The following is a 27943-nucleotide window of genomic DNA, read 5'->3' on the forward strand; positions in this document are numbered from 1 at the left end:
AAACACGTTTACATACATTTTAGTTTAAAATAAATGGGCAAATAGTGTTCTTTTTGTCCCACACACACACACACACACACACACACACACACACGCGTGACTGCATTTTTGATGTTAATAAATGTTAATGTTAACAATAAAAGGATTGTATCTTGTATTAATTAATGTAAAAAATGTATCTTGCATTAATTAATTATATCGGTACTCCGGAACTATCGTGGCGGAATGTGTTTCTGCACGGACTTCATCCGTCGCCTCCTCACTTCCTGTTGTGCATCCACGTGGGTCCCTGTGCCGATGTTCATGTCGACTCCCATTTGTACCTTCACTTTTACGTGATTTTGTGTGTTATGATTGAAAGCCGCGCCCGAGCGCTTTAGAGATGCAGGTGTCCAGCGTGAATAACGTGAAGATCTATAATCTGAGTCATGGGAAATCTCTTCCGGAGGTAAAACTCTTCTTCTCTCTGTGTTATTGGTGACCTGGTTAGCAAACGAAAAATACAGCAAATGGTTAGCAAATGTCAAAACGCTTGCATTATGTGTGTATCTGACTCTTCATGTGTTTATTTCAGTGGCTGTCAGATCGAAAGAAGAGAGTGCTCCAGAAAAGTGATGTTGGTGAGCCCTCAAGTTTTATTAGTAACTTTTGTGTTTAGTGTAGTCTTTCAGTTTACCATGTGACAGTACTACAGTCATATTTCTACGGCCTTATATGTTACCGACATTCTGTGTTCTTACTGAAGTCACATTGGTTTATACTGAAGTGTATTTTGATATATGGGTTGGTTACACCTTCGTTATTTTTTTTTCCGTGGTAAACAACGGTACAGATCGAGACATCTGCTGTAATTTCATGTGTTTAACAGATATCCAGAAGAGGATTGAGCTGATTCAGGACTTTGAGATGCCCACGGTCTGCACCTCTATCCGCGTGTCACGAGACGGCCAGTTCGTTCTAGCTGCAGGTCTGTATCTCCACCGGCCACACGCGGCTGAATGCACCGATTTCGATGAATGAGTTCATTTGGAAATGTTTTTGGATGCTTTCAGGCACGTACAAGCCTAGAGTCCGATGCTATGACGCTTGCCAGCTGTCTCTGAAATTCGAGAGGTGCCTGGAGTCTGACGGTGAGCGTTATAATTGCTCGGCGCAAACACGATATCGGCATCTGTAGATTTTATAAATGCAGCTCCTAGTGGAATGAAGTGTAGGGTTTGGTCTGGATCATGTTGATGGTCTCCGTAATAAAAGCCCAGCGCGCTGCTTAATATTTAATCAGAGCGTCCACGCACACAAATAACCCGAGCTGTTGATTGCAGATGATGGCTAACGCGGTGTCTTGATGTGATTAAGAACGCTTTGTCGCTCACCACGCGTGTTTTATTCCTCTCACAGTGGTGACGTTTGACATCCTATCTGAAGACTACTCTAAGGTAAAGGTTACATGTTGTTTTACATGTTTTTCAGAATAAGAGTCTTTGTGTATTGCCATCTTGTTTCTTCTGTCCCATAAGCCTTTGCACGGATTATTATATTCACACTGTAAACAAACAGCAGTAGCTTCGTTATACATCCCTGTCATTGTACTCTACTGTACTGTGCTTTGATGCAACCTGTGTTGTTAAAAGCGCTATAGAAATAAAAATGATTGATTGATAGTTGTGTAGTCTTTAGCCTTAACTTAAAAAATCTCATTCGGCAGAGCTCTACATGAGTTGTTGCTGAGTCTTGACTAGAAAAGCCAGTAAAATGTTGTTGGTATGACTTCGTCTTTGTGTCTTATAGCTAGTGTTTCTGCACATAGACCGCTATGTGGAATTCCACTCTCAGCACGGCCATTACTACAAGACCCGCATCCCCAAGTTTGGCCGAGATTTTTCCTACCACTACCCTTCCTGTGATCTCTACTTCGTGGGCGCCAGGTAAGACGCCACGCTTTCTACTTTCCTCGTTTCAAAGAAGTGCCGTTCTTTCGATCTTTAAATTCATCAAAGAACGCTTACGATGTAGCGGTTTTCACAAATATGTTTTTTCCATATTTTTTTAAGCAGCAAATCGGCATATTTGAATGCTTTCTGAAGGATCACGTGACACTGAAGAGTAATAATACTGAACGTTTGGCTTCGATCTCAGGAACTAAATCGCATTTTATAATATATTTACATAGAAAAGTTATTTTAAATCAATAATAATGTTTCACAGTGGCACTGTATCTTTAATGCAAAAGAGCGTTAAAAACATCAAACTTTTGAACAGTTATGTAATATTTCACAGCGGTGTAATAAACGTATGATGTTACTGGGAAATGAGGCATTGACGCGGGTGAAGCGGTTCTTATCAGATGACTTGCGTCAAAGAGGCTGAAATCTTTGCAGCACGGTGAGTTAGGCCGATTTGCTCTGGAACAGTGACGTCTGACATCAACACCAGTGAATACCTGGAGTGCCTTTTCAGTTCAGTCTCGCTGTGAATAGACCTTTCATCTGCTTTTCTCTGGTCTGTAGGACCATCACAACTCCAGAAGCTCACACACCCTGTTAACTCTTTACTCGGTGTGAGCCGTTTTGTTTTCTAAAGGAAGTGTGTGTGTGTTGTGTTTCCGCTGCAGCTCGGAGATCTTCAGACTGAATCTTGAACAGGGCAGATTCCTCAACTCCTTACAGACGGACGCAGCGTGAGTACCTCACCACCTCAGGGCGCTGTTTCATCATCCTGCCTCTGCTCGTGGGACAGAAACCTGCACCTCCCTGAAAAAAGACAGCATTTCTTCATTTTACACGCATTTCTAGTGCATCAAATATCAACTTTGATATTTTTTTTATTTGCTGATTTACCATTTAGATTTTATTTTTTTTTTTGCACATTTAGATTTTTTTGCATAATGTAGCTGTGCATTTTAAAATGAAAAATAATAATCGTTTATTTACGATTGTTACGTTATGAAAGTTTTATTTAAAACAAAAATTATCTTATTAATTATTAATGGCGTGTGTGTTATTTCAGCTACTTTTCTACTAAAACGGCAGAAACTTAAACTAATACTAATAGATATAAATATTTACAGTAATAAAATATGAATTAATATTATTATAAAAGGTATGATGTAATTAAAAGCTAATAAAAATGACAAACGGCTAAATTAATAAAACTTAAAATAAAAAATTATATAAAAAGTAGTGTCAAACGATTAGTTTTTGGTTTGTATAGTGTATCCTTATTTTAAATATATAAATACAAACACATGCATTTATGTCTTTAAGAAAAATGCTAAGTTTATATATTTCTATATAATATAAGAATATATGTATATACATGTAAATATTTTCAAAATGTTTTGTGTTTGTATTTGTATATACATAATATGCACGATACACATACGTACATTATGTTAACAAAAACCTTTATTTTGGATGTGATTAATAATTTGACAGCACCATGTATATAAATATATACTGATATTGAGTCATTACATGATACCATTGGTTAAATCATAATTAACACTCAAACATTGATCAGTTGTGTAAGATTTCTAAAAATCTGATGTCTTCACAGAGAAATCAACGTGTGTGACATCAATCCTGTTCATCAGCTGTTTGCTGCGGGAACATTAGAGGTAGGTGTTTCTCTCAGGACTGGTGTTTGTGTTAGAGTTATTGTACTGTGTGTGTGTGTGCGTGTGTGACTCTGTGTGTGCGTGTGTGACTCTGTGTGTGTGTGACTCTGTGTGTGTGTGACTCTGTGTGTGCGTGTGTGACTCTGTGTGTGTGTGACTCTGTGTGTGCGTGTGTGACTCTGTGTGTGCGTGTGTGACTCTGTGTGTGTGTGTGACTGTGTGCGTGTGTGACTCTGTGTGTGTGTGTGCGTGTGTGACTCTGTGTGTGTGTGTGCGTGTGTGACTCTGTGTGTGTGTGTGTGTGTGACTGTGTGTGTGTGACTCTCTGTGTGTGTGTGTGTCTGACTCTGTGTGTGACTCTGTGTGTGTGTGTGTGCGTGCGCGCGCAGGGCAGAGTGGACTGCTGGGACCCTCGTGTCCGGACTCGAGTGTGTGCGTTGGACTGCGCTCTCAGCAGCATCACCGACGGAACCGAGTAAGTTCACACGAATCTGTCGTTCTCACAGGAAATACTTCACCCAGTAGTGAATAATCTGCCATTTTCTACTCACCGTTTTGTTTTATTACTCGTATGACTGACTCGTTCCATTAACGAAAGATATCCAGCCGTTTCCCTTTCCCATGAAAATGACCACAGCTGTTAAATCCGATTTTCTGTGAATAATTTGTTTCAGACTTTTTGTCCCAAAATCAATTTTTTCCGACTTCAGAAGACCTTTCGGTGTAAGCGTAATGCAGTTAATTATCCAGTCTTGTAATATCTGTGTCGTAAAGATTTCGATCGTTGTGTTACGATCAACCTTTCTAAACTTTTAAAAATGGAACAGTGGATTGAACCTTCGGACAAAATATTTCAACAAATAAAAATATGTTAAGGTTTGCCTATGTATTTAGTTGAGTGCCATATTTGGTCGGTTTTATTCAGAGGCAAAAATATGAAATTCTGAAGCTTGTAAGTAACTCTAAGAGTATAGCAGATACTTAGAAGAGATTTAAAAATGTTGATCATTCTCTAAATGATCAACATTTTTAAATATCTTCTAAGTATCTGCTATACTCTTAGAGTTACTCTTAGAGCCCGGAGTTTGCATATCAAAAGTTTATTAAGATTACTCTAGTCTTATGCTGGTATTAATGGAGTATTGACCTCATCCTCGTGTCTGAAGGGTGGAAGGTCTGCCGTCCATCAGCGCTCTGAAGTTTAACGGCTCTCTGGGCATGGCGGTGGGCACCAGCACCGGACAGGTCATTTTTATTTCTCACATTGAGGAGATTTCTGAGTTTATCATCTTCAGATGTACGGCGCTCATTAAGCTGCGTCGCGTCCTCAGGTTCTCGTCTACGATCTTCGTTCTTCACGTCCTCTGCTGGTTAAAGACCATTACTACGGGCTGCCCATCAAATCCCTTCACTTCCACGAGCCACTGGACCTGGTGCTCTCCGCCGACTCCAAAATCATCAAGATGTGGAATAAAGACAACGTAAGTCTTCATATCCAGACTTCCAGCGATCAACCTTCAAAAGAAAAACATCAAACGCGTAACATTTTTTAAAAATCTTTTAATTTCAGGGAAGAGTATTTTCCTCCATCGAACCGCAGGCCAACATCAATGATGTGTGTCTCTACCCCGGCTCCGGTTAGTTCACGCAAATAGAACTGAAGTTTAACCACAAGAAGCTACTAGTTCATCTCTAACTGACCCCTTGAAATCCAAATTGGAGTTTTGTGGCATTTCGTGGCATTCGTACTCAAAGATGCCAATATAAACTTTGTAGCATATTTAGAGATGATAATCCTTCTCTTACTGGAAAGCAGACCAAAATGATTGATCTCATCTGGTTCACAGGGTGCCTAAATTTGTATTTTTTTACATTTTTGGTCCATACAGATGTCTCTTACAATAGAAAATTGCAAGGCACGCTGCGTCTTAAAACAAGACAAACCCCTTTAAAAAGACTAGTAAAAATGTAACAGTCATTTTATTAGGTAATATCCGGCTTTTTTGTTTCTCAGGAATAAGCTACGTTCTGTGAATGTGCCAAACGTACGGTTTATTAGCTCTAGGTAAATTAGACGAATAACAAAGTGCAGGAAATGCTAAAACAACACAAACGTGTTCGACAATACAAGAAAATAATATAAGAAATATAAGTCTGCAGAAAGCTCAGGGTTTAGATTTTTGATTTTATGTTTTTTGTGTTTTGTATTTTATGTTTATTATTATTATTATTTGCACATGTATACAGGTACATCTAAAAAAAAAAAAAAAAGTGAATATTGTGTAAAAATAATTTTTTTGTAACTTATTTTTCTGTATCCTTTATAAGTCAAACTTTTATATATATTTAATATTCATTTTTAATTTTTATATATTTTTTTATTTTGATGATTAGAGCTTACCGCTCATGAAAAATCTAAATCCAGTATCTCAAAATATTAGAATATTTATATTTGAGTACAACAGAAATTCAGGGTATCTCTTGTTCTTTGATGCCACAATAATGAGGAAGCCTGTCGGCTTGGAAATGGTCCAGAAGACCATCATTGACAGCCTCCACAAAGAAGTGATATTACTGAGCTTGACTGAGCAGCCAACATGCCTGACCTGAACCCCGTGTGTTTTCAAGAGAAAGATGAGAAACCGTGGATCCAACAAAACGGACGAGCTGAAGCTCAGCAGAGCCACAGAACGATCGCCTCCATGTCACTCCTTGCTGTGCTACAAGAGTGTAGAAATGAACATACTTGGAAGAACTTGAACTCTTCTGCTTTGCAAAATGCTTTTTTTTGATTGATTTTAGAAAATATTGTAATATTTTGAGATACTGGATTTTCATCAGAAGAAAAAGAAAACCTTTTAAAATTTTACTTTTAATCAATCTAAAACATATATGAAAGTTTTTGTCACTTTTCGAAAGTTTTTCACGATATTCAAATTTTTTGAGCTGTACCTGTAAATGAGAAGAATCAAAGGGGAATGGTTCTTTTGAGCAGCAAATCAGTTTATTAGAATAATATGACACTGAAGACTGCAAAAAAATCTGCTTAGTTTATATTCATAAAATATAGTATATATATATATATATATATATATATATATATATATATATATTCTATGACAATGGTAAATGAATCACAACAATGCATTAGATGCTTAGAATAGATGCAGTAGATTTTTAAATGATGATAATTTTTCAGAAAATATAATTTTTTTTTTTACATGCATTTTTAACCAATGCAGGATTGATTAAAATAAAAGGCTTATCGACCAAAATCTACCATCCTCAAACCCCATACCACTTTGTATGGTAGTGACCGGAAGAGTTCTGCATTATAGACTGATTATTTGTGATTGCACATTGTTTATTAGGAGTACTTGAAGTGTAAATACTTACAGAATGTTTAGACCTGCATGCAGCCGGTGGCACTGCGTGACATTATCCATCAGCTGACTCTCTGTATATGGGGTTTTTTTGTCCCATGAGGGGTGTGTTTGTTTTCTAATTGCTGTTCTGTGACCCAATTCACAGGTATGCTCTTCACTGCCAATGAAGATCCCAAAATGAACACCTTTTACATCCCCGTAAGTACCAGATGGTGTGTTATCAAGCATGCTGTGTGGACATTTTGTTCCTTATCTTGATTAGTCATGGCACGTCTGTATACGCCTCCCAACTACACCTTTCCCTGTCTTTCTAAGTAAAAGCAAGCCCTTGCGGTGCTTTTATATTGTTTATAGTTAACAGGGCAATGGTAGTTAAGGGCATATGAAGCATTTCTGAGAAATTGCGTTCTGATCTAGACCTGCACACGATATACCTCCGTGTTTGGTAAAAAGAGAGCGTTTGCTCTTTGTGTGTTTGAGTTGAGAACACACACACACACACACACACAATTACTGAACACTGGAGATCTCAAAACAAAAAAACGATTATGTCCTTGACAAAAAAAAGTGATGTGCATTTGGTCTTGTGAAGAAAAGTCCTGGTGGTCACATTTTACAACAAACTCAATGACATTAAATAATATTTGCAAATAGAAGGCCTGTTTTTCCTGACATTTTTTTCATTGCATTTTCCAAAATTAGTGTTGGGCAATATGGCCAACGAGCATTTGGAAATAATATTTAGCATTTTATTCCACATGTTTGTCGAATGTAAACCACTTTTCCTGACTTTTTGTTTCAGGATATTTCAAAAATTCGAATTAAATTTAAATACAATCAAACAAAAATTACAATTAATTTGAAAGTATGTAAGATTTCTTAAACTTCACAAATTCAATTATTTAAAATGTAATCTAATACATGATTTACTAATAAATTAAGAATTAATTTGGTGGTTTGCATTGAAGAGCTTTTTTTGTTTTAGATTATTCTTCTCTTTTTTTTTTTATACAATAACTGGCAATGGGCTTGATTGAAATGATTACGTCACAATACAAACAGTCTTAACGCCGCATAAACTTCTAAATAAGAACAAACCTTGTCACTGTAAGAATGAACTTTTCTCACTGTACAATGAAACTGGCGGCGCAATCTCCAGGTTCCTTTATGCATACAAATAAGTGTTGTACCATGTGCATATTATACACTAAACGCTCTATTATACGTAATACTCTGCACTATACAGTACAATATACACAATACACAGTACATAGAGGACAAATAGCACATGTGCATGAATGTAAACACTGTGCATGTGCACAAATGTAGATATTATTTGCAATGAAGCAGGAAGTATGGGTGACATCTTGCCCGTGATAGTTTTTACACACCGAAAGCACATGCACAGTAAAGTGACTGCACTAAAGTAGTATTTGAGGTCTGTAGGTCCCTGTGGAAGGTAGGGTGGTCAATGGACAGCTGCTCTTTTGTAAAAGCTGCTTTTGAGTCTTGTTTTGTTCTTCGGATGGCAAAAGGGTGAAAATGTTGCGAGCTGGGTGTGAAGGGTTGGCCTTGCGTGTGCATTTCTCTGTGAAGTCTGACTTGTTATCACTTGATTCGTCCTGTTTATCATCTACCTCAGCCTTATTGTTTCCCATCTGGTGTGTCATTCTGTCTTTAGGCTCTCGGTCCGGCTCCACGCTGGTGCTCCTTCCTGGATAACCTGACAGAGGAGCTCGAGGAGAATCCAGAGAGCACCATCTATGACGACTACAAGTTTGTCACCCGCAAAGATCTGGAGAACCTCAGTGAGTCCATCTCCTTCTGCCCCACTGTCAGATGAAAAAGCTTCCCATTGATGTGTGGTTTGTTAGGATTGGGCAATATTTGGCCGAGAGACCATTATTTAAAATCTCGAATCTCAGGGTGCAAAGAAATCAAAACACTGAGAAATGGACCTTTGTATTTGTCCAAATTAAGTTCTTAGCAATGCATATTACTAATCAAAAATTATGTTTTTATACATATTTACGGTAGGCAATTGACCAAATATTTTCATGGGACATTTGTCGCATTAAAGAAAAAATATTTATATATTTTGACCCATGCAATGGTTTTTTTTGGCTATCACTATAAATATACCCCAGTGACTTGTGACAGTGACTGATTTTACATCAACAACATCCCCAGATCTGCTCTGAGAGTCACTTCATGAGCACTTAACTATCATTATATCAGTATAAAACTATCTTCATATATATACAGACCTGTAACTATGACTGTGCACAGGTCCTCATGGCAACCCGTCAAAATAAAAGTTTGGTTTAGATGCTGCTACTACTACAGCAATTAAAGTTTTAAACGTTTTTTTAATTTTGACATTTAGTTGTCATTTTTTCACCAGACATATATATCTGTTCAAAATATTGGTTATCATTCTACCTGTTCTGTAATAATCAGTATCGTCATTGGCCCTAAAAAAAACCACATATCGGTCGACCCCCTACTTCCTAGTTCTAGTAAGGACTCTAGCTGCTGGACCAGCTGAAGTTTGTTTGAGCCAATAAAGCATTACAATAGTCTAACCTTGAGGTCATAAACGCATTAATTATCATCTCTGTGTTTGAGGCATAGGTTGCAAATTTAAACGTGTTTTTGCGAAACAGTTTTACAGACGCTAGAAACATGGCCTTCAAAGGAAAGATTACCGTCAAACAGCAAACCTAGGTTCCTAAATGATGAAGAATTAACGGAGCATAGACCGTATTCTAGGTTATTACATGTGAAGTTTTTAGGTCCAATAAATAGCACCTCTGTTCCTTCAGTATTTTGCATAAATTGCTCGTCATCCCTTTTTTTGATATTGACTGTGCATTCAGTTTTGCATTTTGTTTCGTTTCATCGGGCTCCAAAGAAATATAGAGCTGAGTATCATCAGTATCTCCTGATAATATCTCCCAGAGGTAACGTGTAAAGCGTGAAAAGCAACGGTTCCAGTACTGAGCCTTGAGGTACTCCATATTGCACTTGTGATCGATATGATACCTCCTCATTTTCTGCTACGAACTGATGGTGGTCAAATAAATATGATTTGAACCATGCTAAGGCCCTTCCACTAATGCCAACATAGTTGTGCTAATCTGTTCAAGAGAATGTTGTGGTCGATAGTGCACTTATAATGATATACAACCACGATCAGATGATAGAAGCAGGTCGATCTCAGTGCTACGGTACGGTCTAAATCCTTGCTGGTAATCCTCACAGATACCATTTTTCTCTAAGAAGGAATACAGTTGTGAGGATACCATCTTTTCTAGTATCTTTGACGGAAGAGGGAGATTCGAGTTCGGTCTTTGGGGTCAAGTTTTTTTAAATGAGAGGCTTAGCAACATGAATGTTTTGAGAACCTATCCCAATGACAATGATGAATTAAAAAAGCCGAAGTTTAATTGGAATAGGGTCTAGCGTGCACGTTGTTGGTTTAGATCATTTAGCAAGTTTGTACAGTTCTTCCCCTCCTACAACAGGGAATGAGTGGAATCTTTCCTCAGGGGATCTATCTGGCGCGAGGATGTAGCTGACATTTTATTTTTGATACTATCGATCTCGGAAGTAAAGTAGTTCAAGTCTTTACTGCTTTGTTCTTGGGGTATGTCGAATATAAAAAAGAATACACACACAAACACACACACACACATATATATATATATAGTTTAAGCCTATATTTTAGAGTTATGTATTTAATATGAAATGATGTGAACTTATTGTTAGACCGATGGCTGATAGCTTAGAATCACAATACATACTTAAACATTATATTTATTAAGTTATAAAATATAAATTAAAAATGACTAGAAGTATTCAGTTAGTTCGAATATATGAGATCAAATAAAAAAAATTAAATTACAGTTTATTAGTATTGTTACAGATTTTGACCTCTTTACGTTTACATTTAGTTGTTTAGCGGGCGCTTTTTATTAATGAGGATAATGGAAGCAGTCCAAATCAACAAAAGAGCAATGTGCTATAGCTAGTCTCAGTTAGCTTAACATAGCACTTTTTTACAATAAATAAAAAGAAAACCAATAGAATAGAAAATGAATAGTTCGATTGGAAATTTTAGATGAAATTTAAAATGCATAAATCTTAAACGCTTTAGAGGTCTGCTATTCTGGACAATTTGCCAGGCTTGATTTTGTAGTGAATTAAAGGTGTTTTATTTGAACAAAATGGCTTTGCCGTGCCAGCCCAGGTCTAGTTGTAGTTTTATCACCAAGGAGCACGTTATGACAAGTTATAGTACAAAGTTTGAGCGGCATCCGCTTATAAAGTATTTATTACGAGAGCGTTCCAGGAGTTGCGTCAGTCAGTCGCAGGTGTGATTGCAGGCACTGAGCCACAGAAAGTCCTTGAGTGGTCTCAGGCCATCTGCTAAAACTCAGAGGAATGATGCATACTAGCAAACTGAACCGATACAAATGTCACAGAGGAGACGGAGTCAGGCCTACAGCGATGATAAGATCCAGTTCAGTGGGTCGAGGATGGGAAAACAGCAGAGGAATGCTGGCGTCAGCATGTGATGCACTGGGTTTTGTGGTTCAGCAGGGTTATGTAACTGGACTAGAGTCTGTCTCTTTGTCTGGCCGTGCCACCATCACTGGCAAAAGTCTTGGTCATGGAAGCTTCCCTCATTTTACGAATTTTGAGTGCCGGTGCAGAAATTCGAGAAATGCTTTTTAAAATGAACATATCGAAGATCCAGCAAAGCTTGTACTGTTAACCCTTCTCTGTCTCTGGTATAGGCAGTAATGTGTAACTGCTGGTGCATTCAGAAATAACAATGAACAAATGGTAGTTTTACACACATTACATTAGGTTTTTACAACAAAAAATGAAATAATTTTATAAAACTTGTGCTATGTCAGTTTGACCCTAATGCATTAAAATGAAACCATGTAATGATGAGATACAGAATATTTAGTTTCATTTAGTTTACCTTTTAATTTGTGTGCATCATGATTATAATGAACAGAAGATTTTTTTTAAGGCTTTAAATGTTGGTTGGTTTCTCAGCTATAAAAACAGCAGCAGAGCATGATGGTATTCTGCAGTCTGGTCCGTCACAGAGACGTGTTTGTATTTTGGTGCTCTGGGTCTGTTCAGACAGACACGTGTCATACTGCTTGTCTGGGGTCACTTGTTTTATCTGTAGTGTAATCAGCCTCTTTCCTGATAGCAGTAAACGTTTTCAAAGAGCAAAATTGAAGGAATCCTGCTCCGTAGACAAAGGTCAGCTGAATTCTTTAACTTCTTTTAGCGTGTCTTCTTTGAACCTTGCGATTTAAAAACGTAGAAGTGCAGTATAAGCAGTTTGGTCATGCATTGAGTTGTGTACAGCGTTGGGTTGAGGATGCTGGTGGCGTGGTGCTGAGCTTGAAATATTTAGTGTGCTTGTGTCTCTTCTATGTCTATATGCGTGTTGTATATTGTTATAATATTATGCCATTTACATAAAGGCATAGTTCATCCAAAAATGTCTACTGAAAGCAGCAGTTGCCATTGGAAGTCAATAGGAACTAACCAATGTTTGGTTTCCCACATCTTTCAATAAATGGAAGAAACTCATACAGCTTTGAAACAAAACGAAGGTGGAATATACTTCCAAAACGTACTGGATTGGTAGCATCCGAGCAGCTTATATTATTTGTGCTAAATCTATTGTTCATTTCCTGATGCTTGGCTTGTTTTCTTCTTCTGTAAGGTCTGACCCATCTGATTGGCTCGCCTCTGCTCAGGGCCTACATGCACGGCTTCTTCATGGACATCAGGCTCTACCACAAGGTGCAGATTTGTGTCTCAGCGTGTTCTGTTGTTTGCTTCAACATTTTCTGTTTTTCAATTATGAATCATGTTAAATTTCTGTGTAGGTGAAGACCATGGCCAACCCGTTTGCCTATGAAGAATACCGTAAGGACAAAATCCGGCAGAAGATTGAGGAGTCAAGAGCACAGAGAGTGCCGCTCAAGGTAATGCTTGTTGACATACTGTGTGTGTGTGTGTGTACCCGTTTTTCTATTCTGGTGGGGACTTAAACCTGAACCATGGGGACTTGTCATAGAGGGGAGGTCCCCACAGTCAAAGAAGCTAATAAATCACACAAAAAGAAGTTTTTTGGAAATCTAAAAATGCATAAAGTTTCCTGTAAGGGGTAGGTTTAGGTGTAGGGTAATAGTACATACGGTCTGTACAGTATAAAAACCATTACACCTATGGAGCGTCCCCATAAGGATAGCTGACCAGACATGTGTGTGTCCTCATCTCAGTAAACCTGGCAGATTGGTGAAAAGAACAACTGTTTTGGGTCCCTATAAATCTAGGGTAGCACTTTATTTGAAGGTGTCCTTCCTTGTTACATGTACTTACCATATTGTAATTACAATTGATTATGCATAAAACTAACCCTAACCCTAACCATACAGTATGTGTACTTAAAAATATAGTACTCAGGACAAAGTGTTACCAAATCTGCTTCCATTTAGTAATTCAAAAAGCAAATGTAATTAATTGAAATTATTCAACTTGCACAATTTAACTACATTTTAATCATTTGGACCCCATTACTAAATTTAAATTTTATTTGTATTTTTTATGTTAATAGTTAATTTAAAACGTAATATGGCATTAAAATCATAAAATGTAACTACGTTATTAGTTTATTAAAATGCTTACAATAGATTATTTTTCAGAAGCATTGTCTTTTTCTGTTTTCAAAGCCAGCAGAAATCAAATTAACTAATTTTATTTAAAGTGGATTTAATTTTACAATTTAACTTAACAATTTTTTTTTTTTCAATGCTAAAATCAAAACCATTATAATTTAGCATTTTATTATTAATAGAATGATTACTTTTCAGAAGTACATTGTACTGTGTAATATATTGCAGACTTTAGTGTGTTGTAGTGAAGATTTTATGTCTGTAATTGCTTCAGTGTGCGTGTTCGAGATAAAACGTCATCACTCGTTCATACAGACGTGGTGAACTTCATACTTAAACCAGTATTTTTGCAGCAAAACATTCAATTTATTCACACATCCCCATCAGACCCTAGTATTGCATGACTGTAACTGTTCTCATGGTCTGTTATCATCGGTGCTTTGACTCCTTCACTCTCCGTCTTGTTTTCTCTAACAGAAGCTGCCCAAGGTCAACAAGGAACTGGCCATGAAACTCATGGAGGAAAGTGAGCTTTCGACCAAGAAGAAGAAGAAGAAGGCCAATGTGCGCAGTGTTTCTTTGACGCATTTCCACACCGATGGAATACAGAAAGTGTTGTCTCTCCCACACCTTCTCTTGTTCTGCTCTTATCTGTTTTTTTTTTCTCTCAAGGCCGGAGCCAATCTCTTGACGGACGACCGTTTCAAGGTGATGTTCGAGAACCCTGATTACCAGGTGGACGAGCGAAGCGAGGAGTTCAGGCTGCTCAACCCCATCGTCTCTAAAGTGAGCGAAAGGAGGAGGGAGAAGCTCGTCCAGCTTGTTCAGCAAGAGGAACAGGTACGTTTTTTCCATCCTGATTTGAAAAAGGTATGAAATATAAATATTATTCAAGGTATTGTACCAAAGTTAGAAATTCCAATGTCGTGGCAACTCTACTAGGGATTTGTAAATGTAAATAAAAATATAACAAATTGACAGGAAACGTCAGAAGGACTAATGTTTTAACTGAAATTCAGAAAACATAAAAATTAATTTAGAAATAATAATGAACTTATTTCCAAAGCATAAACCATTACTGATTACTTGATTGAATCTGTAGTCAGTAATATAATATAGGTTACTTTTTACGTTTTATCTTGTTTTAAACGTACCATAAAATGTACAATAATATTTTAAAAAAAAAAAAGCAAATATAATAAAAATATATTCACGGTCCATTTTTAATATTAACATATTGTATATTTTAATATAAAAATAAGTTAACATCATCAAATGCAATTTAAAAAATGCTAATAATTAAATCATAAAATGTCGATTTAACGATTAGTAATAATAAATCTGTATACCATGTCAATGTGAGCATTAATCAATATCAGAGAACGGTTAACATGCAATTATTAAAATATTACCTTCCTAAGAGATATTGCAAGTAAATACTTAATTTCAAAGGTGTTTGATAAAAATGGTTGGGAATCTCTGCATTGCATAAACATATATTACATTTACTGCCATTCTGTGAGTTATATATAATCAGGTAATCCATCCAAAAAAACTGTGAATATGTGATATTTGGAATCTGATTACATAATCCAGATAACATGAGATTAAATTACTAGACCAGCTCCGAAGGCAGACTTCTGAAACTTTTGCAACAAGTGTAATATCTAAATGTGAGATTTCTATTAAACTGTCTTGATGGCACTAGCAGGACGACGAGGAGGAGGAAGAGGAGGTGGAAGGCCGTGGCAGCTCGGAGGAAGAGGAGAGCTCTGACGATGATGATAAGAGCTGGGTGCAGGAAGTGAGGCAGCAGCGCCGTCTTTTACAGGCGGAGGAGCGAGAGCGCATGTTCAACCAGAGGAAAGAGAGGAGGCAACAGGACCGCCAGACCAGCTTACAGAGCTCAGATCCAGCCAGGAACCGCCAGCAGGAGCCTCAGAACCAGAGCCAGCCCAGATTCTACCAGATCAAGGCAGGAGAGGAGTTTCGCAGCTTCAGCGACTCGGCCCACAAACAGAGGATGCAGAAGTGAGTTACTCCACTCCAAGATCATCTTAAAACCGTTTCTATGGGTCTTAAAAGGTCTTAATTCACCCTTCAACAAATTAAGTTCTTAAATTGGAATTAGGAAATTACGTCCTCGAATTCTCTCTCAGCGTTCTGTTTGTTTGTTGGTTTGTTTTATCTAATAAATATCTGAACGTGCTTAAGTTAAGATCAGTTTAACTGAGATAAACTGTGGAAAAAGAGAACTAGAAAATTGAGTTAAACAATAACAAATGTGTGCTAATCCATTGGTAGTTGTTTAATTCATTTTGAAACTTTTTCCCCAAGAAACAAGACATTTTGTTTTAATCATAGATGATTGATTTTGATTTCTTTTTGCGTCTGGTGTTAATGTTTCTTTAGGAATCATCTACACACAGGGATTTTCAGGTTGTTGTCCTGTTAGCTGTACTTTCAAACTGTTGGTAAACAGTCACTGTGTTCCTAGACATGAACATTTAAAGAACATACAAGCGCATTGTGTTCCCTTCCTGTTATTACTTGCATTTTATTTACTTGGCCTTAAAAAGGTCTTAAAGCCTTAAATGTTCTTTTATAAAACCTAGAGAAACCGTATTATACCACTTTGAGCTTAAATCACAGTCTAATGCTCATTCTGTTTTTCATATTCTTTGGCACAATGCAATGGACAGTGGCACATACAACTGATTGGTTGATTGCCCTCGCCAGCAGTAGAGTGTACATTGAAGACTTGTGTGTAAAGCAGGATTATACTGACTAAATGATCAGCCCCGTGCTACTCAGAAGATTAGGGATCCATGTAGACGTGATTAAGTTTCTAGTTTGCGAGATCATCTTTGAACACACAGTTTCTGACAACAATTTGTGACCTTTGAATGTTGACAAAAAAAAAATGTATTCCATTGATGTGATTAGTTTGGATTCACAAAATCCACCTTTTTTAACCTGGAAAGACGAGTAATGAAAAATGCAGCATTTTTATGATTGACTTTTTTTGTATTATTTTCATCAAATGAGCCTTTTAATATCAATAACTGTTGTTTAAACAGCTGTGCTAGCACTCCATGTCGGTCAGTAATGGCCGTCCCGTCCTAACCTGTTTGACAGATAACGCATGTTAGCGAGCACATCTTCCTGAAGCTCCTAATGGGTTTTAAAGTGCCAGGCAATCGTCTAATGCTCTCAGACTTAACCTAGCAGGGGTTTCCTGTGTTTAAAATGAAGTGTTGTGGTCTTATTGGGAACAATTTCTGAACGCACGTTATTATAAAGGAAAATTAGTTTGTCTTCACATTTGTTTGTTACGACGTACAGCGGGTAAACTTGAAATATTCAAAAAAGCACGGAAAGCCAAGACTCCAGCTGAAATCTCCCAGCAATTAGAAAGCAATCCTGTCCCTGGTCGGTGAAAATTAATTTTAGCTTCAGTCCCAACACCTACAGTACCAGGATGATGATCAAACAAAGCTTGGACATTTCAGCAAGACAATGATCCCAAACACGGCCAAGGAAGCTCGATTGATTTCAGAGAAAGAAAATAAAGCCGCTAGAATGGCCAGCCAATCCCTTGACTTGAATCCAATGGGAAATAAGAACTAAAGATCAGAGTCCATAGAAGAGGGCCACTGAAGCTTCAGGATTTTAAGACTGTGGAAGAATGGGCCAAAGTCACACCTGATCATCTTGAAGCAGTCATTGTACAATTACAGTAGTGCTTTTTTTTCTCGGGATCATTCCATTTCACCACATTTAACTTAAAACAAACAAGTTAGTACATTATTTTGCATGTAAGGTTTGCTTGGGTGAAAATTTCACTTTGATATCTTTAAAATGGTGACACGTTCAGTACTTATTTTACTGTTGCGTACTTATTTTAGGCTGAAATAACTTTAGACTAATACAGTTTTTTTTACAAGAATCTAACAATATATATATGTGAGATATAGATATGTGTAAGCCTATGAATATATACACATCTAACATGATTATCAGGCTAGTGAGAAATGTTTGCAGTCCAAAGGTTTTTGGGTCAAAAGATTTATATTTGGCGGTTATTATTTTTCTCCGCTCGAATGTAACCGTGTTTGACCTCCATCAGGACGTCTCTGGAGGAGCGGCTTCAGCGGGAAGAGAGCTCGGGGATGCTGAACCTCAATGACACGGCGGTTGGAAGCAAACAGCTCTCGTTCACTCTCAAAAAGGTAAGCATGAAGATGGCTTTGTTCCACTCATTTGACGTTTCATCTGCTGCGTGCCAGTTGAAGAATGCTGAATGGGTTTTAATTCATCACCGCGGTGTATTGTTCTCGGTGGTTCTGGTGTGGTAAAATTGGGTCAGACTCGTTGCCGGCTCAGATTTCTGCTGACTCACAGCAAAGGCTGAAGAATGGCTTCTGTGTGCCCTGAATTCTCACCCCGTTTCATTCCCATACTCCTCCTGTCCGTCATACGCATCGTTCGGGGGAAATCACTTAGCTGCTTTGTTGGGTTGTTAAATGGACCTGAAAATATTGTAGTAACCGGATAGTTTGAGTTGTCCATATGGCTCATGCACTATAATCCAAGTCTTCTGAAGTCATTTGATAGCTTGTGTAAGTGTTCAGTGATGATTTACCCATTCTGCCGTGGCTCAATGGTTCAAGGAAGCGTGGCTCAATTAATGTCCGAAGATTGGGGTCGGTACGTTTGGTAACGCTTTGCGAAAAAGGTGTCGACATCAGTTAATGTGGTAACTAGCATGAACAAACGAAAAGCAAATTCATCTTTGTTAACGTTAGTTCTTAAAAATGTAGTTGTTCATTGTTGGTTCATAGTGCATTAATTATTTATAATGCATTAGTAAATGCTAATAAAGTTAACAAATGCTGTGGAAGATTTAACTAATGTTAAACTAATGGACCTTATTGTAAAGTGTCACTGTACATTTTTGTAAAAAAAAAAAAAAAAAAAAAAAAAAGACTTTAATTCCGCATTAAATTAAAATCACAGTCAAGATTTTTACGATTATAATATGAGGAATATTTCATAGAAATACTGTTATTTTGAACGTGAATGATTTCAACATTGGCAGTAAGAACCGTTTTTGATAATTAAGCAGTAATAAATCAATGAAATGAATAATTGAGCAGTAAATCAGCATATCAGAATGATTTCTGAAGGACGGTGTAATGATGCTGATAAATGGATTCAGTATATTCACATGAAAGTAATACTTTAAATTGTAATAATATTACACAGTTACTATTTAACTATATTTTTGATAACGCGCATGCTTCCTTGATAAACGTAAGATAAGATAAAATCAGTGACCCCAATCGTTTCATTGGCAGTATATAACATAATTTGTTCTTAACTGTATCAAACATTCTCTGTTTGTGGAAAAAAAACAGCAGCATACGAGTATGATATATAAAAGTACATTTTGGTAATTTTTTGGACAAACACTTCCTTTAGCAGACGCACATGAAACGCCCGTTTATTCTCTGTGCTTGTGCTACATTCACAATGGGACAATCGAAACATAGCGGGTTTGTTCAGATTTGAGTTCTCCAAGTTTAAGATGTAGTTGCTTTTCTATCCATTTTAGTCAAGTTGACTTCAGTAAGCATGAATAGATTAATTACACTATACAAACTATCAAAACTAGAACAAAATGGACTGGTTTACATGCAGAGACCTTTCTTTGACCTAATGACTAAAAAAGCTGATGAATCACTAAAGTGGGTTAGTTTTCCAGTAATTCCCGAAAGAGGGAGAACGAATGCATTTGATTACAGCCGAGTGAGTTGTTACGCTACGCCGACCTTTTTGGGAAAGGTATCCTCTTAGTGGAAAAGCCACACTATTTTTAAAACGGCTGAACGATTGTTGCACAGAGTCTATGGTGTCGCTGCTTTTAGCTGCTCGGAACAAACTCTAAAAGAAAAAACGTGTTGGTTTTGACGTTGTCTCTTATACTTTTATTTTCAGACGGATAGGCAGCGATTTCAACAGCAGGCTGAATATGACCATCATGAGGAGAGGAGGAGGATCAGACGGTCGGCCGGACACTTACATTCTCACAGGGGAGGAAGAGGAAGGGGCGGCGGAAGAGGAAGAGGAAGAGGTGGTGGAAGAGGAAGGAGACCCTTTTAAACTCAGGACTGAACGTCTTCGTGGATGCTGATATGCAGGACTTTTAAACAGCCTTCGAATGTGTCTGATCTGCAGGAACCTCTTTTGTGTTCCATTACAGATGCTGGTAATGATTCACTTTAAGAGACTGTGCGAGTGTGTGTGTGTGTGTGTGTGTGTGTGTGCGTGTGTGTCAGGCATCCCTTTTTCCACAACATCTCTCAGCACAGTCTAAACAGGACCTTGTGTTTTGCGAAGAACCATAAAACATTTTTATCAACATCGACTCTGTTTTGTTCTGATTTACACACAAATCAATTCTCGTTCAGCATCTGTGTATTTTTAGTGCTGATCGTTTCTCAGATGCTTTTGATTCTTCGTAGGGTTTCACAGCTAAATCGTGTTTTGACTCGTGCTAACCCACAGCACAGATAGGCTGACCGATGTCACCTCTTAAAGGGATAGTTCACCCAAATATGAAGATTGCCCCATGAATGACTGACCCTCAAGCCGTCTTAGATGTATATAATTGACTTTCAGATAAATACAATCAGAATTGTCTTTGTTCATCCAAGCTTTATAATGGCAGTGAGTGAGGTTGAGATTTTGATGCAAAATCAAGTGCATAAATAGTAATATAAAGTTTAATATATGGATATTATTCTTACAAATAATATCCCATCTGCTCAGAAGGCCTGGAGGCACTTTGCTTCAAAATGTATTTTAACCTGTTTTAAATATAACTTCGATTGGATTCGTCTGAAAAGAAAAAGTCATATACACCTAAACCAGACTAGATCGTGGAGTAATTATAATTTGTGGCTGAACTAACTCTAATTGTTGAATTCAGAAATGAAATCAGGCTCCTAGCTGACTCCAGAGCCGAAGAGATCCAAACATCCACATATTACTAACACTCAAACTGTGTGGCAGGGGCTTCATGGAATGGGTTTCAACGGTCAAGTGGCTATATGCAAGCTTCACATCATCAATATAGATGGAGTGAAGTTCAACGCACAGACACTGGACTCGGTGACGAATCACGCCAGTGCCAGGAGACCACAGCTTCGCCTCTGCACTGTGCCGGTCACACAATGGAAAAATGGGGCTGTTTGTTAGGCTAGGCATCTGCTTCCAGTGAAAAGAAATTTCAATGCTTCGGCATAGCGAGACATTTTGAACAATGCTACGTTTCTGCTTTGTGTGAATGAGGTCTATTCCGGCTCGACTCAAAGCAAGGTCTTTAAAGATGATTTTGGTGTGGAAGAGTTTAAAGGGATAGCTGCAAAAATGCTAATTCTGTCATTAATTACTCGCCCTCATGCCGTTCTAAACCTGCTTTTAAAATAATCTGATTCATTTCGGTTGTTTACAAAATGGAAATGGTTCAAATTAATTACACTGATTATTAATAATTGCACTGTACTAAAAAAAAAATAACAATGCATAATAAAATGACTACAATTTAGAACATTTGTGGTGGTTCAGGAACAACAACTCAGAAATAAAGGTACAAAAGCTATCTCTTTTTCAACTTTTGTACCTATTGAGTTACCTATTAAATATGTACACCAAGTAATAACGTGTACCTTTAATGTACTAATGTACCACCCTTTAGGTACAAACATTTACCTTTTGAATTGGCAAAAGCTTTTGTACCTTTATTTCTGAAAGTGAAAAAAAAACCCATATTACAGTAAAGAGCTCAGGGTGCACAGCACCACGCAATATAGAGCTATATAAATGCCTCATTTGTTAAAAACTAATATTCCAATGATACTGAAATTGATTGGGTTTGGGTCTTTAGCCACACGCTACACTACATGCATAACTTTTCTTACAAAGTATTTATAATATTCTGTATTCTATTTAAATGATCTAGTTTCAACAAAAGCTACCAGTTGGTCCCTGTGGTTGTTTCAACATGTTCTGTGCACAAATATGATCTTAAATCCTGTAATTGTGATCTATTTCTCATTTATAGGCAGGGACAGAGCATTTTACAGCTGGAGCTCTGCTATTAAAAGATGCTTTTACAGTAATTACAGCTGATAAGGTGCTTGTGTGCAGTGATCGAAGAAGATAAAAGGCAACAGGCTATTAGGTGATCATTTCAGGTGTTGTGGTGCCAAACATGCTTCTGTGCTAATCGGTAGAGTTTTATGGTCTGTAATCCTTTGCAAAGAGCTAATGCAATGATAAAATGATGTTCATATTCTATAAAAGCGCTTCCCTCGTGCAAAAGATATGCACAGTTGAAAATATGCTACTGTCACTGCGTTGATATTTAGGTAACACTTTAACTATTACCATCAAAAAATAGGCACAATGTATTCAGATTTGGTCGATCTGAAGGAGAAGCAGGACAGCCAGGGCTCGGTTTACATCTGTCCCCGTTTCTAGCCACTTGGGGGACCAGAGGCAGGGTAGGGGAACTCTTATTAATGTTAAAAAACTCATAAAGGGAAATTTTCATGCCGTGAGCCCTTTAAGACCACCTAATATAAAGTGGGATCAATATTCAAAGCAATTGATGAAATGCCACATTTTGCTAAAAAAAGCAAAAAAACAATATACATAGTTTTTTGTTTTTTTTTCATTGGCTTTTATATGTAGAAAATAAGCTGATGATAATGATACTTGATGATGATGATTCTTGCATATTTTCCACATCATGATAATCTTCATAACTGAGCACAACTTTAATGGATTCTAAATATCATTGGCAATAATAAAAGCTAAATGTAGACACCACGGTCACATGACTCCAACATCACCACCATTACTCTTTGGTCAGTTATTCCTTTAAAAGCTATTTATTTTACCACTCTGTTGAATAAAAAGACCATATGCTGGTTGGGTATTTTTTAGCATTGCAGCTGGTTTGTTGTTTTAAGCTGGTCCTTAGCTGGTCATAAGTTGATTAAAAACTAGTCATGAGCTGGGCCTCAGCAACTAGCTGAGATCAGGACCATCAAATGACCAGCATAAACCAGTTCGAACCATGTTTCAGAACACACCTAACCAGCATTTGCTGTTTGTTTGCTGTCAGAGAAGGCTCTGGGCCTCATTCTTAAAAGATGCATTAACATAAAGCTGCTGTGAACAAGACTTGAAAGTAAATATAATTCTTAATCATTTTAATAATAAATAATTTTTTGTATATATAAATATATATATGGCCAGTATCATTTTTCTTTTATGTTCAGTGGATGATACGGAAGAAGAGAAGAGTTTTGGTTGGGTTTCACACAGCCAGACAAAAGAGGGTGTGCTTATTCAGAGTAATCCCCCCTCAGCGATCGGGGTCAAAAAGCCGCCCCTCTACAAGTCACTGTCTGAGCCCGGGACCGTCTGAGGGCCGCGCTGGGATTTACAGGCTCAGTGTTGGAGAGTCCAGAGGGAAGTTGGGAATTTCTAGGAAAAGGAGGTGCGTGTCTGTCCACTTCATCACACTTTTCATCTGGTATTTGTTGTATAGTTTGTGTACGGACGGATCAAACGATGCCAGAGAACACAAGCACTTACTAGAGTCAACGTGAAATCAAAGCTTACTGTGAAGGGTTCACATTGTCCATACTTATTAAAGGTCTACAGCGCTTTCCAAGCATGCTTCTATATGGAACCTTCAGCACCAATGCCGAGCAACAAAAAGGGGCCCCTATTATGGATTTTTGTAAATGATCTTATACGTATGTAACACAGCTCTAAGCGAATGAAAACATGGATGCGAGGTTTGAAATCTGAAAGTGCAACGTGTATGAAGTTATTGTCTCTCAAAAGAAAGAGTCGACTCTGAATCATTTAAATGAGTCGTTTGACGAGTCCCAAGCCGTCTCGTGTTGATGTCAAAATGAAATATTAGCATATTGCCCGACCATCTTTTCGCGTTGGTTCTGAATGAAAATGCAAATTCATTCTTTGCCACTAGGTGCATTAAAAGCTCACAAACGCTGCTTTGGAAAAAATTAGTCGTTGAACTAATTGTTTTGGGAGTGATTGAAAGAAAAAGAATAAAAATGCATGCAAAAAAGATTATTTAAAACAGTGCTTTTGAGTTGACGTTGATGCAAAAGTGAACATGCATGTAAAGAAACAGTCAAAAGTGCTGAAAAGTTCACTGCAGATGTTAAGCACACCTCTTTTTCACAAGGCCATGAGCCCATCTCTGGCAGTTCTCTATAAGTGTCCTCTCATGTGTGTAAAACAGTGGTCTCGATCACGGCGGGCTTCTCTTCTTTGCACTCCGTCTGGCCCCGTTTATCCTCTTTTGATCCGGCTCTCATTTGCGCTTTTCCTTCTGATCTCCCTCTTTTGTCTCCCTGGTTTTCTGCGGGAAGAACTGAAAAGAGAAATGTGCTGACTGGAGAAACTCTTGGCGCTCGTCCTGCCTGTCTGTCCGGTACGAAGGCACCTGACAGTCGTCGCAGTTCTCAGCAGCTCACGAATGACGTTTATCGAGATCAGCTCCATCTCTTTGTTTCAAAAGTCTGAAATGAATGGCTTATACTTTGCGGTCACCTGCTAAAGCCATAGCCTGGAAAGATCAAAAGCAGGGGAATATGTAATCTAATGCATTTTGTCTTGAACTGGGGCTTAAGCGCGACCGCAGAAGATTGTGGTCACAAACCTCTTGAGACATGATGTAACAGAAAAGAAAAGCCTTGCAAATCCATCCGCTTCTTTTCACTTGAACTTAATAACACTGGTTGTTGAAGTCATTACGCTTTTATCTCATTAAACAAGTTGCCAAAACAGAAGAGGCTATTCGTCAAAAGTGGAATTATGGTGGAATAGCCACAATAGTGGATTATTTCTTCAATTATTTGCATCTGCTTCTTAACAGTGAACATTAGTAACTTAAACGCCAACCTCCAAGAGCTCAAAAGAGCTGATGTAAAACTGTTTTTGATCGTTGTATTGTCACAAGCAGGTGGTTCATTTCCTGCTGAAAACAGCAATACGCTGGTTAGGTATGTTTCGAAACGTGGCGGCCGGTTTGAGCCGGTCCTAAACAACTAGTTCCTGCTCAGGACCAGCTTAAACCAGCCCACGATCAACTAAGGACCGTCTTAAACATCCCGAAACTTTAGTATTCGTCCTCATCGAACGGGCCTTCAGAAAGGCTGTTGGGGGATTGGTGTTAAAAATCCCATTCTGTGCCGTTACATTTGAACAGATGCAATGAAACACATTTTTGCTGCTGAATAAAGCTCATTTTAGGGCAACTTATCAACGATCTCAAGCTAAATGATGTCTTCCTTGGCACGTCCTGACAGGACCTAGAAATATTTTACAGAAACACTCCTCACATTCCCACATCCTGTGGACACGTCAAATACAGAAAGAGGAAGAAAGAAAGAACTAGTTCAGTTGTGTCTAGATATACTTTAATGTAAATCATGACTATATATATATATATATATATGACTACTATTTCACATATATGCTGCTCTGTTGAATATTATAATCATCAAAAATCATTTAAAACAATGTATCAAGTTGATAATAATCAGAAATGTTTCTTGAGCAGCAATTTCTGAATCATGATAACGTGACACTGAAGACTGAAGTAACGATGCTGAAAATTCAGCTGTGCATTTTACGCTAGAAAACAGTTATTTCAAACTGTAATATTTCACAATTTTAAAGTATTTTGCAGTTCAGTTCAGTATTTCAGAACAGGTCAGCCTGAGACTTCTTTGGAAAAGACCTCACGTGTAAACGTTTGAACAGACATGAGCCAGATATTTTCTTTTGTTTTGAGGGAGGGTACAAACCAGTGGATGTGTTTCACCTGATCTATAATTTCAGCACTTTCGGTGAGTAATGACTCATGTCTGTAAGGCAGTATTATTCGGCTTACGCCATACAACGTGTTTGCACGCATCTATGTACGCCCATTACATAACCTTGTGATGCTGTTGCCAATAAAGTTTCCTCTTGAGCAACTTTGATGTTTTAAGAGAAATACGCAGCCCGTATGGAAACACGATTGTGTGTTTGTTTATATAGAGCCGTTCCACGCTCGCAGACTCACAGAACGCACAGAAACCAATGGGGTTCTAGTTTCCTGTCATTTTCCAAGTAGTTTTTTTTAATCATTCTGTTGAAGTTGTGACCTGTGGCTGTATTTGGTTACGAGATATCATAAGTGGCACAAGTAGACTTATATACTTTTCATATTGGCTGTGCTTGCTTCAGAATGATTCATTTAATATATGAGTTCTGATGGAATTCAAAACCTATTTGCCCTGCTCCTTATTACTCGCAGATCATTAAACCTTTAAACTATGTTCCAGTCGTTCTGATCATGAAGTACTCACCTAATGCTGTTTCAAACCCATAAGACCTTTATTCATCTTCAGGACACAAATTAAGATATTTTTATGAAGAGCTTTTTGACCCTCTATAGCGATTAACATGCTCAAGGCCCAAAAAGATAGTAAGGACGTCATTAAATAGTCCATGTAACATCAGTCATTTCGGTTCCAAATATGAGTTATGGGTTTAGAGCAATAAGAGGGTGAGTAATAATGACAGAATTTTCATTTTTGGGTGACTAATGTACTAAAACGTACTGACTTGCTCACATAAGTATTTTTATAATATCATTTTTGTACTTTTCTGGGATATTTCCCCCGCCTTGTTACACTTGTGATGAGAACAGAAAAATGACTGACCTAGCAATAATTGGTTATACTTTTTTCATTATTCTATATTATGACAAAATAATGCATTCAATCTTTTATGACTCCCGTTTTTGACTGATAGCTGAAGGGCTTTTAGCAGAGCAAAAGCATTAACGTTTTTATTCAAAATTATTTGTCGAAATAATTACTTCGATGCCGTCTTTGCCATTTTCTTAGCGTATTTGTGACTTTTACCTGTAAGTGTTTTAGAGTCAGGTGCTGCCGACCTGGAAACTCAGTCATGTGTGAGTTTCTAAAGCAATGCCGAGGTCAAGTTTCCAGGGAACGCACTTAATAAAGAGTAAAGTTTGAACATACCATACGTCATTCTGGAAAAAGTGCGTCTGCCAGATGAATCATGCATGCATTTTATCCAATCGGCAGCACATGCATAAGGAGTGGGCTTGACCTGAAAGCGCTTTACACATTGTTTATGTGTGAGTCTTAACAGGATCAGGAACGAGTTTGTTCCAGACTCTGCTGGCTCAAAGAGATCTCTTTACCCGGGTTTACACATCTTGCGTGAGGATTGTCTAAACTGCGTCATGACCTGTGCTGACATTACGCCTATATTGTGTCAAAAATACATTGGGATGTAACAATTGCTACACTGTGAGAAAAAAATTAAAGGTTAAGGTTTGAATTTGCTTTAACCGTAACTTAAGCAATTGTAAATGCCTGTGAAAAGTCAGTACAGACAGATAGATAGATGTTGTACATTGGGAAGTTATGGATTTTTGCTATGAGGCAAGTTACGTGACAAAACAAAAGAGATAATACAAAACATACATTTAAGAATTTCTAATACAATTTTTAATTTAAACTAATCAACCTAGTTAACGAAACGGGGAGGTTCTTGCATGTGCATGTGTGTGACACACATAATGTGTCTAGATGCTCTTAAGTCTGTATCCATCACAGATGCTGTCTCTGAAAGCAGTCACCTGGTAAATAAAGCAGGCTTATCACTGACCTTTCCTGATGGCTGTGACATAGAAACCTCCTTCCTTTAATCGCCGTCGCTCCACACACATCGCACAGGAACACTGAGGAAAAAAAAAAGATTTTAGGGACACGACAGCTACGTTTTCATCCAAAGTCCGGGAATCTTTCTTGCTACGTAATAAACGGCCTGCGCAACGTAGAAGAAACACAATAACAAACCTTGCGTTCGGTTTCATGGCGTTTGGGAACGCAGTCGTATAAGACAGTTCTGGGAAGGTGGTTATATCACCGAATTTTGGGGGATTTTTTGCAATGGTGTGCAGTGAGATTGGTCTACTGGTTTTTCCAGTTGCGTTTAAGTCACATGAGTTGCATCCAAGTTTCTGGGAAATGACTTTCCATTCTACTTCGCGCATGTTTTCTTAGCATCCAACGTTTTTCCAA

The 27943-nt window shown here is 37.8% G+C and overlaps 1 protein-coding gene and 2 long non-coding RNA genes across 4 annotated transcripts; 1 reads left to right on the top strand and 2 right to left on the bottom strand.

Moving 5' to 3' along the window:
- Nucleotides 1-245: 245 nt before the first annotated feature.
- nol10 (nucleolar protein 10) lies at nt 246-20142 on the top strand. 2 transcript variants are annotated; one of them, XM_043263173.1, is made up of 21 exons: nt 246-448; nt 575-620; nt 869-967; nt 1053-1130; nt 1399-1436; nt 1789-1925; nt 2612-2677; nt 3556-3616; nt 4006-4091; nt 4783-4861; nt 4948-5097; nt 5187-5253; nt 7148-7200; nt 8684-8810; nt 12764-12843; nt 12930-13028; nt 14196-14282; nt 14391-14558; nt 15427-15749; nt 17848-17950; nt 19719-20142. In XM_043263173.1, the coding sequence occupies exons 1-21, from the start codon at nt 383-385 to the stop codon at nt 19881-19883; spliced, it is 2178 nt and encodes a 725-aa protein (XP_043119108.1). In that variant the 5' UTR covers nt 246-382; the 3' UTR covers nt 19884-20142. The 2 variants fall into 2 exon arrangements, with proteins under 2 accessions (XP_043119108.1, XP_043119109.1); XM_043263174.1 differs by having other exon boundaries at nt 15430-15749.
- On the bottom strand, nt 17958-27936 carry LOC122361943. The gene is made up of 3 exons (XR_006253046.1): nt 27719-27936; nt 27528-27600; nt 17958-18481 (listed from the first exon to the last, which is right to left on the bottom strand). It is a non-coding gene; the product is annotated as an uncharacterized LOC122361943 (long non-coding RNA).
- Nucleotides 19994-27517, bottom strand: LOC122361944. The gene is made up of 2 exons (XR_006253047.1): nt 24493-27517; nt 19994-24399 (listed from the first exon to the last, which is right to left on the bottom strand). It is a non-coding gene; the product is annotated as an uncharacterized LOC122361944 (long non-coding RNA).
- Nucleotides 27937-27943: the final 7 nt, after the last annotated feature.

The sequence above is a fragment of the Puntigrus tetrazona genome, chromosome 17, assembly GCF_018831695.1.
Source record: "Puntigrus tetrazona isolate hp1 chromosome 17, ASM1883169v1, whole genome shotgun sequence".
Lineage (NCBI taxonomy): Eukaryota > Metazoa > Chordata > Actinopteri > Cypriniformes > Cyprinidae > Puntigrus > Puntigrus tetrazona.

Bases quoted from the DNA above. Each gene is read 5' to 3' on its own strand.
- nol10 (XM_043263173.1), top strand. From the start codon at position 383: ATGCAGGTGTCCAGCGTGAATAACGTGAAGATCTATAATCTGAGTCAT. The intron at 968-1,052 runs GTCTGTATCTCC...GGATGCTTTCAG, and splicing joins CCAGTTCGTTCTAGCTGCAG to GCACGTACAAGCCTAGAGTC. The intron at 8,811-12,763 runs GTGAGTCCATCT...TTCTTCTGTAAG, and splicing joins CAAAGATCTGGAGAACCTCA to GTCTGACCCATCTGATTGGC.